At 36.2% G+C, this 12,684-nt stretch overlaps 1 protein-coding gene across 3 annotated transcripts in view; it reads right to left on the bottom strand.

The window, feature by feature from the left end:
* The window catches only part of HEPACAM2 (HEPACAM family member 2), a 42,599-nt gene that overhangs the window by 24,096 nt on the left and 5,819 nt on the right, over positions 1–12,684 (bottom strand). The window contains exons 1-3 of one of the 3 annotated variants that reach the window (XM_025378812.1): positions 12,407–12,563; positions 5,095–5,445; positions 1,405–1,689 (exon numbers count right to left, since the gene is read on the bottom strand). In XM_025378812.1, the coding sequence (XP_025234597.1) occupies positions 1,405–1,689; positions 5,095–5,445; positions 12,407–12,485 (715 nt within the window). In that variant the 5' untranslated portion in view covers positions 12,486–12,563. Of the gene's footprint in view, positions 1–1,404; positions 1,690–5,094; positions 5,590–12,406; positions 12,564–12,684 lie in introns of those variants that run through there. The other 2 variants (XM_025378815.1, XM_025378814.1) reach the window with 2 other exon arrangements.

Raw genomic sequence — 12,684 nt, 5'->3', positions numbered from 1 at the left:
CAGATTACAGTATACATTTTATTTAATTTTTGTTACTCAAAAGCAACAAAACCAACCAACCAAAACAAAAACAGGGCCAAAATAGTGACAGCAAGAAAAATTATTAAATTAATGGGTCTGGGTTGTGTTTGTACATATTGTATGGTAGGTAGTAACTGTTTAGCACAAATAAGAACCTGATGTTTGATTTTTAAAATCAAATAATCTATAAAGGAATGAGTCCATAAATGAATAAATAAGTGAATGAATGAGTATCAATAAGATAAGATGTTGACCAAGTGAAGGATTCTGCATTTGAATGTAAAAATAGTGAAGACAAAAATTAGTAATGCAATGTTCACAATTAGCAATTAATAAGAGTCAAAATCTTTCTTAAGGCATGTAGATAATTCATCTTTACAATGTGTAAATTGAACCCACATTTGTAAATTTTCTAAATGTTCTATTATCTGTCATTACTCTTTGCATGTGATAGATGTTTCTCTGTGAGATTTTTCATACATAATGTTTAAAATAATGTAAAGAAGAGAGTTCAATCTGTCAGCAAATGACAGATTCTGTGAAGTGTGAACGTACTCAAATTGGGGTATTCTCATTCTTTTAACTAACATCGTGAAGGAAAGAAGTCTTAGGAGCCTAAAGCATAATGTTTAACATTTGCAGGTTTGATTATGGTTTTCCTTCCCGTTTTTATATTTTCCACACTATGTATCACAGCATATTCTGTGATAATAATGAAATTGGTGCATAGACTTGCACATGTTGAAAGAAAGATCTTATTTTCATTTTTCCAGATTAATATGAACTGTATAGCAAAACAAAAGTATATTTCAAAAATGATATTTGCATGTGCCTGAAATTGCTTAAGCAATTTTCCACAGGACTTTTTCATTTAAATCTATGGCTAGAGTTTAAAGATAGGCAGGTAGGGATGGAAAGACATACAGATAAAGAGCTAGAAGAAATGATTGATGTAAAGAAAATATTTTACTAGAGAAAAATAAAGTATGTTAAATTCAGGAATGGTAATATTTGGAGAGGAAAAAAGTTCTTCTCAAGGTATTTTTCAGTTTCTTCATTGCAGCCTCTGCATTGTTCTGGGTACTTGAAATTGAGATTCTTGCATTCCACTGGGAATGAGGTCACACAATGGACTGAATCACGAAATACAACCTGAATGGCCCCTGGCCAGTATTTCAACTTGATCTTTAAGAAATAGGGTTGTGCTAGTAGACATGTTTCATACAAGACAGTGCCTAGGAGGTATGATTAGAACTACTGGACTACAATAAAGGTAAAAGCCAAATGACATCTGGTACTTATATTCTCTGTGACTATCCTGGGAGATATTCTCAGAAAACAACAACAACAAAAAACTCATGAGTTAAAAAAAAATAAACTTACAATATATGATGGGCATAATGATATCACTTTCCATTTCACTGACAGGGTTCCTCACCAGGCAGCTGTAATTCCCAATGTCTTCCTTGGTCACTGGAGCAATATGAAGGGTATTGTTTTGGGGAGAAAAGGAGTAGGTAGAGCTGGTGTGGGCAGGTCTCCCATTTTTTAGCCATTGGTAAACTAGCCGAGTGCCCCCTTCCACCTGGCATGTCAGGGTCATGTTCCCCACATACTCCACGGACCCAGAGGGAGGATGAATCTGCACCACTGGCTTTGTGACAGGATCTGCAATATTAAGAGAGATAGCAATGATTTTTTCTTCTCATTGAATTATAATAAAACCTTATGAGGTCTTTCCAATATGAAGTCCTGGAGAAATTATTCTAGCATTTTACACTGTAAATGTAGACAGCTCAGGTAATAACTAAAGAAGAGAAGAGGATAAAAAGCCAGGGAAAATGCAAAATGTCAAAATACGAGAATATCCTTTATAGTCAGAGATAATCAAATTCCAGAACTTACTTTTCAAGGATGATCTAATGAAGCCCTTTACTTTATAGGTGGCTGAGAATGGAATGCCAGCTTTCTTATTCCTGTTCATTGTGCTTTCACCAACACCATAAAGGTACACTTTCCCAGGCAAAATTTATATGGCTATTTCCCTCTATTGACTTGTCCTAATGTCCCAATAGCAGCTGGTTGGGATAGATGTGGTGAACTCAAATTTCTATCATCTGCAAAATATACAGCTAATATATACTATACTTTTGGGAAACTGAGGGATAGTTTTAGCGAATCACATATGTACAATTATTCTTTCTATGTATGTCATGAAGCAATTATAAACTTTAATTGCTTTGCATTTGTGTTGTAACATTACGTTAGTCACTTTAACAAATTAGAGCCTGCATTTCAACACTGACTCAGTCTGAAAATAGGATAAAATATATTCTTGGGCTTTTATCAAATTAGAGAAAAAAATACAAATCCAATAGAAATTCCTGTTGGAAAGTCAAGTCATAGGAAAATAGTCTTAGTTCATCATCTGCCACACAGTAGGCTCTTAATATTTGTCAAAGTAAATTTCCAAAAATGAGTAAATATTTTCTCTCTGAATTTTAACTGTAAAGTTGATGGATTATATAATCATGGTAGAATTATATAAGAATCTGCAACCATTTTTGGCAATTTTCTTTAATCATTGAAGTTCTTGACTTAATTGATAAAAACACTGGCTTGCCCAGAGTTACACAGCAGTCAGTGGCAAAATGAAGAGGGCTTCACATCTGGTAATGTTTCTCTTCTGCATTTTGGAGTGGGGTGTATTTAGTAATCCCCTTCTATGTATGACTACAGGACACAGAGAGAGTAGGATGATACATAAGTGAGAGATGATTGTGTCCAATGTTTAGACTTCAATTTCCTGTCAAGCTTTTAATTAGGGTCGATGCATCTTCCTCAGGTAGATTTATTTTGACTTGCGCTTATATTTTTGTACACTAGAAAATGTGCATTAGAGAACAAACTGACCAATTCTCCATCCCAGAGAAGATAGAATAAAGTGAAAGGGAAAGGAGGTCGAAAGGTAACTTATAGGGGAACTGAGTAGTTCTGAAGCCTCTAGCACTTTTCAAGGAGGGTGTAATCAACTGGCTCACCTATTTAATTTAATCCTTCATCTTCCCTGGCAAGAACAAAAGATTGGGAAAAGCTTTATGTTCATGATATTATGATTTAAAAAGAAAAACAAATTGTGTACATTTAATATGCAGAAAAATCTTTTATTTCAAATGCACCTGTGTGTGGAACTGTAAGTGGTATGAGATAAATAGGTAACATATCAACAGTCTTGTATGAGAAGAACCAATCATTAGAATAGTCACTGGTATTGTGATCATACCTTTGCTTAAAACAGTATAACTCAGATGAAGAAGTTTTTCTTCTGAGAACAATTTTGGCACAGGCCCTAAAACCCTATTGAAGCTTTACTAAGTTTTTGGTTGCATTTTCCTAAGCAGATTTAACTTTACTACTAATTAACAAGAAAGGATATTGTATTAGGAGGGAGACAGGACACCATATAGGAAATCTTCATGGAAATTCCCTTTAGATCTCTCTTGTCTTTTTCCCCACAATTGCTCTATAGGCATTTGCTTTTACCTTCTGCGTCTTTACTCCCCTGAAGTCTCCCCGGTCTCCTCTGTGGCCACTCATTTACTCCACAGATAGTTGCTGAATCTACTAGCGATCAGCAAAGGTTTTACGCACTGAGGACAAAGCAGCAAATAATACAAAGTCCCTGCTCCCAGGGACCTCATATTCTAGGTGGGGAAGAGAAACAATAAACAAATAAAAATCTATAATATGCCCGGGTAGTAATAAATGCTATGAAAGAGAGAGAAGCAGAATTGGAGAAAGAGAGTGACTCTCTCTCTCTCTCTCTTTCTCTCTGTCTCTCTCTCTCTTTTCTCGGAGTGTGTGTGTGTGTGTGTGTGTTTGGGGAAGTGCGATTATGTTTTATATAGCGTGGTCAGTAAAGAATTCACAGACAAAGTGACATTTGAGCTGAGACCTAAAGGAAATGAGGGGAGCATGCTAGTATCTTGGAGAAAAGCTGTCTAGGTAGAGCAAACAGCAAGTACAAAGGCCCTGAGGAATGAGTGTGTTTTGGCCTGTTCCAGAAAGAGCATGGAGGCCAGCATGACCAGAACCAAGTGAGTGAGGGGGATACAGATAGGAAAATGGGGTCAGATAGGCACTGGGTATGTGGGGAATTGCAAATTGTTAATACTTTGACTTATACTCTGAGTGAGATAGAAGCAATGGGAGGATTTTAAGCTGAAGGAGGCAGGAATAGAAGCAGGGAGAGTAGGTGGCAAAGCTATTAGGATAGTTCAGGCCATGGCTGATTGTGGTATTGAGTGGGGCAGTACTGGGGGGTGGTAAGTGGTTGGATTTTGTCTATATTTTCAAGGTAAAGCCAATAGGCTTTCCTGTGGACTGGATGTGGGATGTGAGAAAAAGAGGTCAACAGTGACTGCAAGGTTTTGGCTGGAGTAATTGATAGAATGGAATTCGTATTTATTAAAATGGGGAATACTGTTATAAATAAACAGGTGTAGAGAGAAAAAGTCAGAAGTTGGGCTTTGGGCACAATATATTTTGCGTATGTCACTTACTTCAATAAGGAAAACAAGTGTCTGAAAGTTAGCTGACCCCACTGCCCCTCAGAGGACATTTTCAGGCATGTCCATTGTCCCTAAGTATCATTCCTGCACAAGTCTCATCCTCTTCCAAACAGTGTACTGAAACAAAAATCTTCATGACAAAAATAGGGCTCTTCCCAGGGTATAGTCTATTGTTGAGAAAATAAGATTTTTCTCCATCTCATCAAATTAGCAACACTATACTTGATAGTTCCCAGGCAAACAAACAATAAGTTATATGTAGTGCTTGATTACCTATTGGTAGGCACTAGGTATATCTCTTACATGCATGTCTTATTTAATCTTCAGAAAGCCTTGTGAGGTAGATAATGTCATTAGTGCCATGAGACATTGAGGCTTTGAGGATTAATTGATTTGTGCAAAGTTGTGAAGCCAGGATCTAAAGCCGAGGTATTTTAGTCTCCTGAGCCTTTGCTAACTACCATACTAGACTGCTACCCACATACACTCACAGGGGACTCACCATCAACCGTGACTTGTATCTTCTGACTGGAGGATAGAGTTCCATTTCCCTGAATGTTGACCTTCACGATGTAATTGCCTTCATCAGAGAACTGCAGTGGGTTGATAAGCAGAGAGGCATTGGGTGGCATCATGGTGAACTTGTGTTGGTATTCCAAGTCAGGAACCACAGACTTATTCACAGAGCCCAGTAAGTATTTGGGCATCGTGTGGGGTCTCTCAAATAGCCATATGATCTGGATGTCTGATGCTGGAGTGTGGAAGCCATAGTGGACGGGTAGGTAGAGGGCCTGACCTCTGATGCCATGGACAGTGTGTGATGGCACTGTCACCTTCAGCCCCGAGCAAGCACCTGTTGCAAAGGAAAGGAAAGTTGTGAAGAACTTGAGCCACATTTCACACTCTAAAGGGGCAACTGCAGAGAGAACCTGATCAGGCGATAATCCTTTTCAAAGAAGAGTGGCTTCTAGGTACTGACTATTCTAGTACGGGTTACATATAGAGGTAAATATTTGTCTCTGAAACTTTCTGCACTTTAAAAACTCCACCCAAAGACTGTGCTGATTGCACAAGATAAAAAGGAAAAGCAGAAGTTATTTTCTATGATTGCTACAGAATAATGGGAAAAGGAGAACTAAGAAAGTTTACTACTTCTAAAGTCCAATGAAACCATTACAACATTTGGAATTATGACTATATTAATGTCTGCCATAGCATATCATAATCTAACCATGTGATTTGAGAAATACTAGGGGCTATTTCCTCCTAACATTTTCCCTCAAAGCCGTCTGAAATGACTGAATATTCCATTATTGGAAGTTCTTCCCTTTAGCCAAATGCTTGCCAAACACAAATATCCCAAGGAGAGTGGTATTAAACCATTGTCAGTCATGACCAGTTATTTCCACCCAGAACAGGCATCTGGTTGGTGTATTTGAGAAACAGCAAGAGGCAGGTACAGATGGAGCACAGTGGAGGAGGAGGAGCATGATAAGATATGAGGTCAGTGAGGTGGCTGTGACAGACTGGCAGGACCTTAGGATCATGGGAAAAACTCTGGCAATTTTACTCTAAGATGGGGATGCAATAGGAGTTTCATGAACAGAAAAGGGCTATGATTTTTCTTATGTTTTATTAGACCTAGTTTAGCTGCTGTGAGAATACACTGGAATAGAGCTAGAGCAGGAACAGGGAGAACACTTAGGAGATGACTGCAATGTAATAGGCCAGAGACAACTGTGCTGGAGACTAGGGTGTTAATAAAAGATGTCTTGGAAAAAGACTGATTGTGACAGAAGGATTTGCTGACACTTTGAGGGTGTCAGAAACAAAGAGGATGCCAAGCTTCTTGACTTAGACCAACTGGAAGAAAGGAATTGCAGTAAATAAATTAATCATGGGGAAGACTGTGGGGAGAATAGTTTTTTGTGGGGAAGACGAGGATTCAGTTTTGGGCATGTTCATTTTGAGATGCCCATTAGACATCCAAGAGGCAAAGTTGTGAAATCCTGGTTAATGAGAATTTAAGAGAGAATAAGGGACCTGGAGGGCCCTGGGGCATGGAGCTCTGCCCAGTGGAGAGCTCTGGGCAGTGCTGGGGATTTTGGGGCCTATGCATTCACCGCTGTATCTTCAGGTTTCTTCCCAGTTTCTGGCAACTGGAGATTTCCTCATCTTACCTTAAGCCATGATATATTATTTTATGTTATTTAGCATTTCTATGTATTTGCGGGGGGAAGAGAGTCTTCCTTAGCTCGGGTTACCATGTTGCTGGAAGCTCTTTGCTTCAAAATCCTCATATTAAAAGGGGCAATATGATACCCACAACATAGGAACATTTGACATAGTAGAGAGTGAGAGAAATTTAAATGTGGAATATTTTGAATAATGAGAGAAAAAATAGACAACAGAAAAGAAACTATAGACAATGAGTATAGACAACAGTTTTTGGGGAGTTTTGCTGTGAAGAGGAGCAGAGAGATGGGGCAGAGGCTGGAGAAAGATCAAAAATGAAATCAAGAGAGTTTTCTGCTACTGGGAATGTTCCACTGGAAAGAGAAATGTTGATGAGTCAGAATAGAGAAGGGTGAAAGTGGAATAAAATCCTTAAGCGGGTGAGAAGAGATGGAAATTAGATATAAATATAAGTACTTTACAATTTTAAATTTCTCAAATGCAAAATGTTTATCCTCTTTGATCGCTTCCCCTTTTTCTTTTTTCTACATTTTTTTCATTTCATTCTAGTAGAAAGGGAGTGTTTAAGCTTCATCCAAGTCATGTCATGAAAGGTCATCAATATTAAAAAGGGAAAGGTATTAAAATAAATATTAAAAATATTAAATAAAATATTTAAAAGGTCTGTTTGCCTTTTGTGATTTTTTTTCTTGGAAAAACTCAAAGACGTAGGCCTGCTCCTATGAGGAATCCAGTTCTACCAACAGTAAATTTATCTCATTCCTTCCCAGAGTGGAGGTAGGAGCAAAGATTCCCACAGTTTGGGCCTTTGGCTAGCTATTAGTAGAGAGTGAAACTCGGGGGTTGGCGCGAAGTTAGAGCAAAGAATCCAAGAGGAGAAAACACCAAAGAGGAAGATAGTTGGTTAGAGGGAGAAGAGACTCCTAGACTCTCAACTGAAACTTACCGTATGGACTGAAAAGCAGATAACTGTAAGAGAAACATAAAGACATGTCTTATTGTCTCCTTTGCCTCTGTGTGTTTTTGTGATTAACTTCTAAGATTTTTTTTTCTTCTGATAATGGACCTACTTGCACACTTTGGTGATTAGTCCAGAACAAAGGAGTTACAAAGATGAGAATTCCCTTCTGTATTCTTTTCTGCCAAGTGTAATACTATTAAATCTGGAATTTTTCCTAATTTAAGTGATTAGAAGAAGAGAAAACTGGGTGCTGGGAATTCTAAAGAGGAGATAAAGTGGATTGCAGAAAGGAAGCAGTGGTTTTCGCAACAAAACAGTAGGAGAGAGAAAGAAGGATGGGAGAGTAAATCTATGTCTCAAAATTACTAATGTCTATGATATGTGAAGTAGAGGCTGACAGTGGTGGTGAAACTCTTAAAGTCATAGATTTAGTAAGACATTTGGCATTTGGATGGGAGATCAGCACGGGAAAAGATTCCTCTTTGTCTATCTGTTTTCTGCACAAAACAAAATGCATTTATATGCCTTTCATTGAAGTTGAAGATAGGCGGTTCCTGACAAGTTCCTGGTAAGCAACAGTTGAAAAAAATAGGTTTAGTACCTGTTATTACTAACTTAAGATATGTAAATTGGAACTTTCACTGATTGTGTTGTTCCCTCCTTTTTTTATTTTTTATTTTTTTTACACTTGGGTAAATATGAAAATATTTACAAGGGTTTCATGGCTCACTACTGATCTTGGACTCCCATGTTCTATGTCCGCCACTTGCAAATAGCCCTAAAATAATGATTTTCAAGCACCTATTTTCTTAACTTGAAGATTACTGTGTTTGTTTTTTAATAACGTTAAAGATCTACTGAAATATGAAGTCCTAGTAAAGGACACATACTTGGGGTAAAATGGTGATTGGTCAGTTATGTGACCTTAAATAAGTCATTTTAATTCTCAGACTCAGTTTTCTCATATGTGCATAGGAGGTAATACTGGATAAGGTGTAAGGCCTTTCTCAACTCTCTTAATTTTATGTTCTTGACATCCTGAGGTGCTTTTCCAAGGGTAGCAGCTACCTATATTTGAAGGTGAAGGGCCCAGAGGGTTTTGACAGGATCCAAATTGAGAGAGGGCCTAACGAATTTTGAAGAATTGAGTCTCAGTTTTTGGTCCATTTACTAAGTCGTCAATACTTGGAAATCCTTTAATAAAACAGCAATTCTGTGTTTTTTTACAAAGAAATCAAGGGGAATGATGGAAGTCCATATAATTGCCTTGGGAATGCACTGGAAAAAGCTGTACCACTGCTAATAGGGAGCAGTTTTGTCATGGATATACTGGTTCACTTAGGACATTTCACAACACAGCCTAGAAACCACCACTAGGCTGAGAAGGTCTGAATGGACTCTGACCAATTTGTGCTTGTCATTTGGGAAAGCCATTGCCAAAGTCCTTCTCTGCTTTTTTTGTAATCAACTTCCTTTGTAGTTATATTTGAAAAGATTGACTGAGATGTATTTAATACTCTGGAAATGGTTGGGAGGCACTATATGACTATGGGGTGACAATATCGCTAGAATAGAAATGTTGATGACTTTTGGATCTTGACCCAGAATGTTGAATCTTACATATGAAAAGACTGGTTAGAGAGTCCATGACTAAAATTATGGGAGGAAAATTTTATTTAATGAAATATTAAATACAATAGAAATATTGAAGCTCTGAGAAAAATAAAACTACATTAGTAGAAGACATTTTATATAGCATTTATGATCATTATTTAGGGGGAAAAATTAGTTTTGGGGGCTATTTTAGACTGCATCATGTAACAATACCTTAAATAATATATTGCCATCAGTATCTCTGAATAGGTTCAGTGCTTTCTTATTAAATGAAACGTTTTTTTTCAAATATGTATGCTTTTTCAAATGTTTGTATGACAGTGAGAAATAGCACAGCTGTTACAGTAACTATTTGCTTAGAGATTGCCTATACAATTTTTTATCAGATAAATTATAGGTAGCAAGTTATAAGAATGTCAGCAGGGAATGAAATTTTCTTTATACAGTATCTTATCTCAGTTACGTAAAATCTCTTCATTTTGCAGGAAAGACATGAACCTATCAATATGATACAATCTTTGCTTGTAGTGAAATTTGGGAATAAATAGATAATTGAATGCTTCCTCCACATTCTAGGAACACATACTCTCTTGCCATCGTTGTGTTACCCGCTACAGATGTGATGAATTCATGCTGTCAAACACAGTAGTTTACTAATGTTAGAAAACTTAGCTTCATTTTGAGAAATTTTCAAGTGCTCTTTTCTAGTTGTATGAGAAAACCCAAAGGACTAAAACTATTGATTTTAGAAAATCAACCTCTGCATGAACAGATAAACTTCAAGAAAATAAATAATATAAAAAGGCCGATTGTGGTGGCTCATGTCTGTAATCCGAGCACTTTGGGAGACTGAGGTGGCAGATTGCTTGAGCCCAGGAGTTTAAGACCAGCTTGGGCAACACGGCCAGACCCCATCTCTATTTTATTTGAAAAAATACAAAAACAAAAATAATAAACAACATAAAAATTGATGAAATTTAAATTTATTTTTAATATTCCAAATACTTGGACTTAAATGGAAATTTAGAGTCAATTTTATTATTACATTCACTATTACTTTCAGGGTATAAGAAACAAAAACTCTTATAAATTATAGCTCTGTTTAAAAAATCTTGACTTTTTGCATATAAGGCATTACACAAATCTGGAGAAACATTTATAATACTAACCATAATCTGACATACAAAATTGCAGCAATAATCCCTCCTTTTACGGACCCTCTTACATTGTATAACAATAGCACTATAAAAAAGTGTCCAGTGTTAAGGTACACTTGAAGTCCTACTGTAGAATTTATCTATATTCCAGCAACAAAGGACTCCCTAGACCGGTTTCATTGTATTGAATATAAACATCAGATTTCACAAAGTGAACTCTGCTGTAGCTCAAAATAGCTGGCATTTACTTCCCTGTTATCATGCGTGGTATTAACAAGCATAACACAAGTATTGTTGACTGAAAATAAAATCTTGCATCTTTAGAGAAAATAGAAATTATGATGTATTTTGAATAAACTGCACAAACTGTATATTTTAGGCTTCAAATTTTTAAAAATTTTTTAAAAAGAAGAAACAAACAAAAATTCAATATTCCTAAGAGCAAAAAGATTGCCAAATCACCTGTGGTCTTTACAACACACTACCTATGGAGAAAAGCAAATTTGCAGGAGAGAGAAGGTCCTAAGGTATAAAAACTGCTTTAGCTATTTATGAACATGCTATTTTCCTAATGTACATTTGTTTTATTTTAGTTGAATTCCTTAACTAAATTGTCTCGAAGTTCTTCTCAACGCCAGCTTCAAAAACAACACTTATAAAATGATAGCAGTCCTACTGTTTTAAAAATAAAAATAAGTGGGACGATGACCCAGGATACCTTCAAAGGCAAGAAAAATGCACAAAGATAGAGACAGTTATAGTAATTATTTACTTTTTCAAAAATTTTAGCAAACAAAATTCTATTATAGGCTTAAATTTGATAACATAAATACTGTAATAACTGGAACAATCACAACTCTGGGAAACTCAAAGGCTTAAAAAAATTTACAAACTGTACATTTCAAATGTGTGAGATAGGTACAACATTAGGTATGAATTTGAATAATAACATTTACAATGCAAACTTTAACAAAATATAGGAGTGAAAGTAAGGCTCTAAATAACTGAAGAAGCCTAAAAGTTAAATTGCTTAGTTTGCTAAGCTGTTCTTAAATTTTTTTAAATGTAGCCTTTTTTGAACTCCTATCTGTTGAATATAAACAAAACAAGAAATTGATTTGACTTTTAAAACTGATAAATAGGAAGAATGGAAAAGAGAACATCTGGTGAAAACAATGTTGACAGACAAGCATTCAGAATGTTGGAAAGAGACTCCTTTAAACTTTAAGGATAAAGAGGAGAATGAGGGAAAATATTAAGGTACAGAAAAAAATTTTTAATAGGACTAGCCATTGGGCAAAGAGAAAAGCTAAAGGCATTTTGGAGTAACAGTCTTTTCAAACACGTTCTCCCTTTTGTGTAGGAAATTTTCTTGTTAGTTTGGAATCTGATCTTCTTCCATATTTCATAAGATGAAACAGATAAAATGAAGCAGTAAACAGTTTGCAACAATATCTTTAATTAAAAAGAAAACAATTTTCATAAATTATTTGGAGTTTCACTCTAAGTGGTCACAATTTCATGGCCTATTAGAATATTTGCTGAAACAAATACATCAGACTATTGAACCGATATGTATACTCTAAAAAGAAAAAAATCATTACATTTTAAAAATATCTTAATTCTCTTAATGGGTGCTATGACAATAGTTGTTGTTCCAAGAAAACAATAACAATCTATTTATTGAAACTCTTTTATCTTAAATGCTACTGCTTCTTTGCTGAAAACAGTGTATTATTGTTAAAAGGTTCTGACCTGCTCTTCAATTATCTGAATGCATCTACAGCCTAAAGCAAATATTTACCTTATGTCCACACTTAAAAAAAAAAAAAAACAAAACAACAACAACCTAAGAAACAGCTAAAACAATTCACGCAGGGCCTTACCGAAAAGGAGGAGGTATAGTTTGCACTGAAAGACCCCAAGTGTGTCACCGAAGGGCTCCATGAAAGCATCCTGTCCCATGCATGCAGTGACCTGTTCTCAGTGGTAACTTGGACCAGCAGCTGCTGGTTTATTTGCTAGGGAAATTAGCAATGAGGTAACAGACCCTATCTTGCCTCTTGCTTCTGTGATTTGAATACAGAATGAATGTGTATACAAAGGACACAGGGAGTGGGAACACCTGTTATGTGCTTTGCAAGAATACAGGCTTATGGCTTTC

This window comes from Theropithecus gelada, chromosome 3 (assembly GCF_003255815.1).
Source record: "Theropithecus gelada isolate Dixy chromosome 3, Tgel_1.0, whole genome shotgun sequence".
NCBI classification, from domain to species: Eukaryota; Metazoa; Chordata; class Mammalia; order Primates; family Cercopithecidae; genus Theropithecus; species Theropithecus gelada.
The sequence above is the reverse complement of the archived record's forward strand: the minus strand, read 5'-3'. Positions and strand labels throughout refer to the sequence as shown.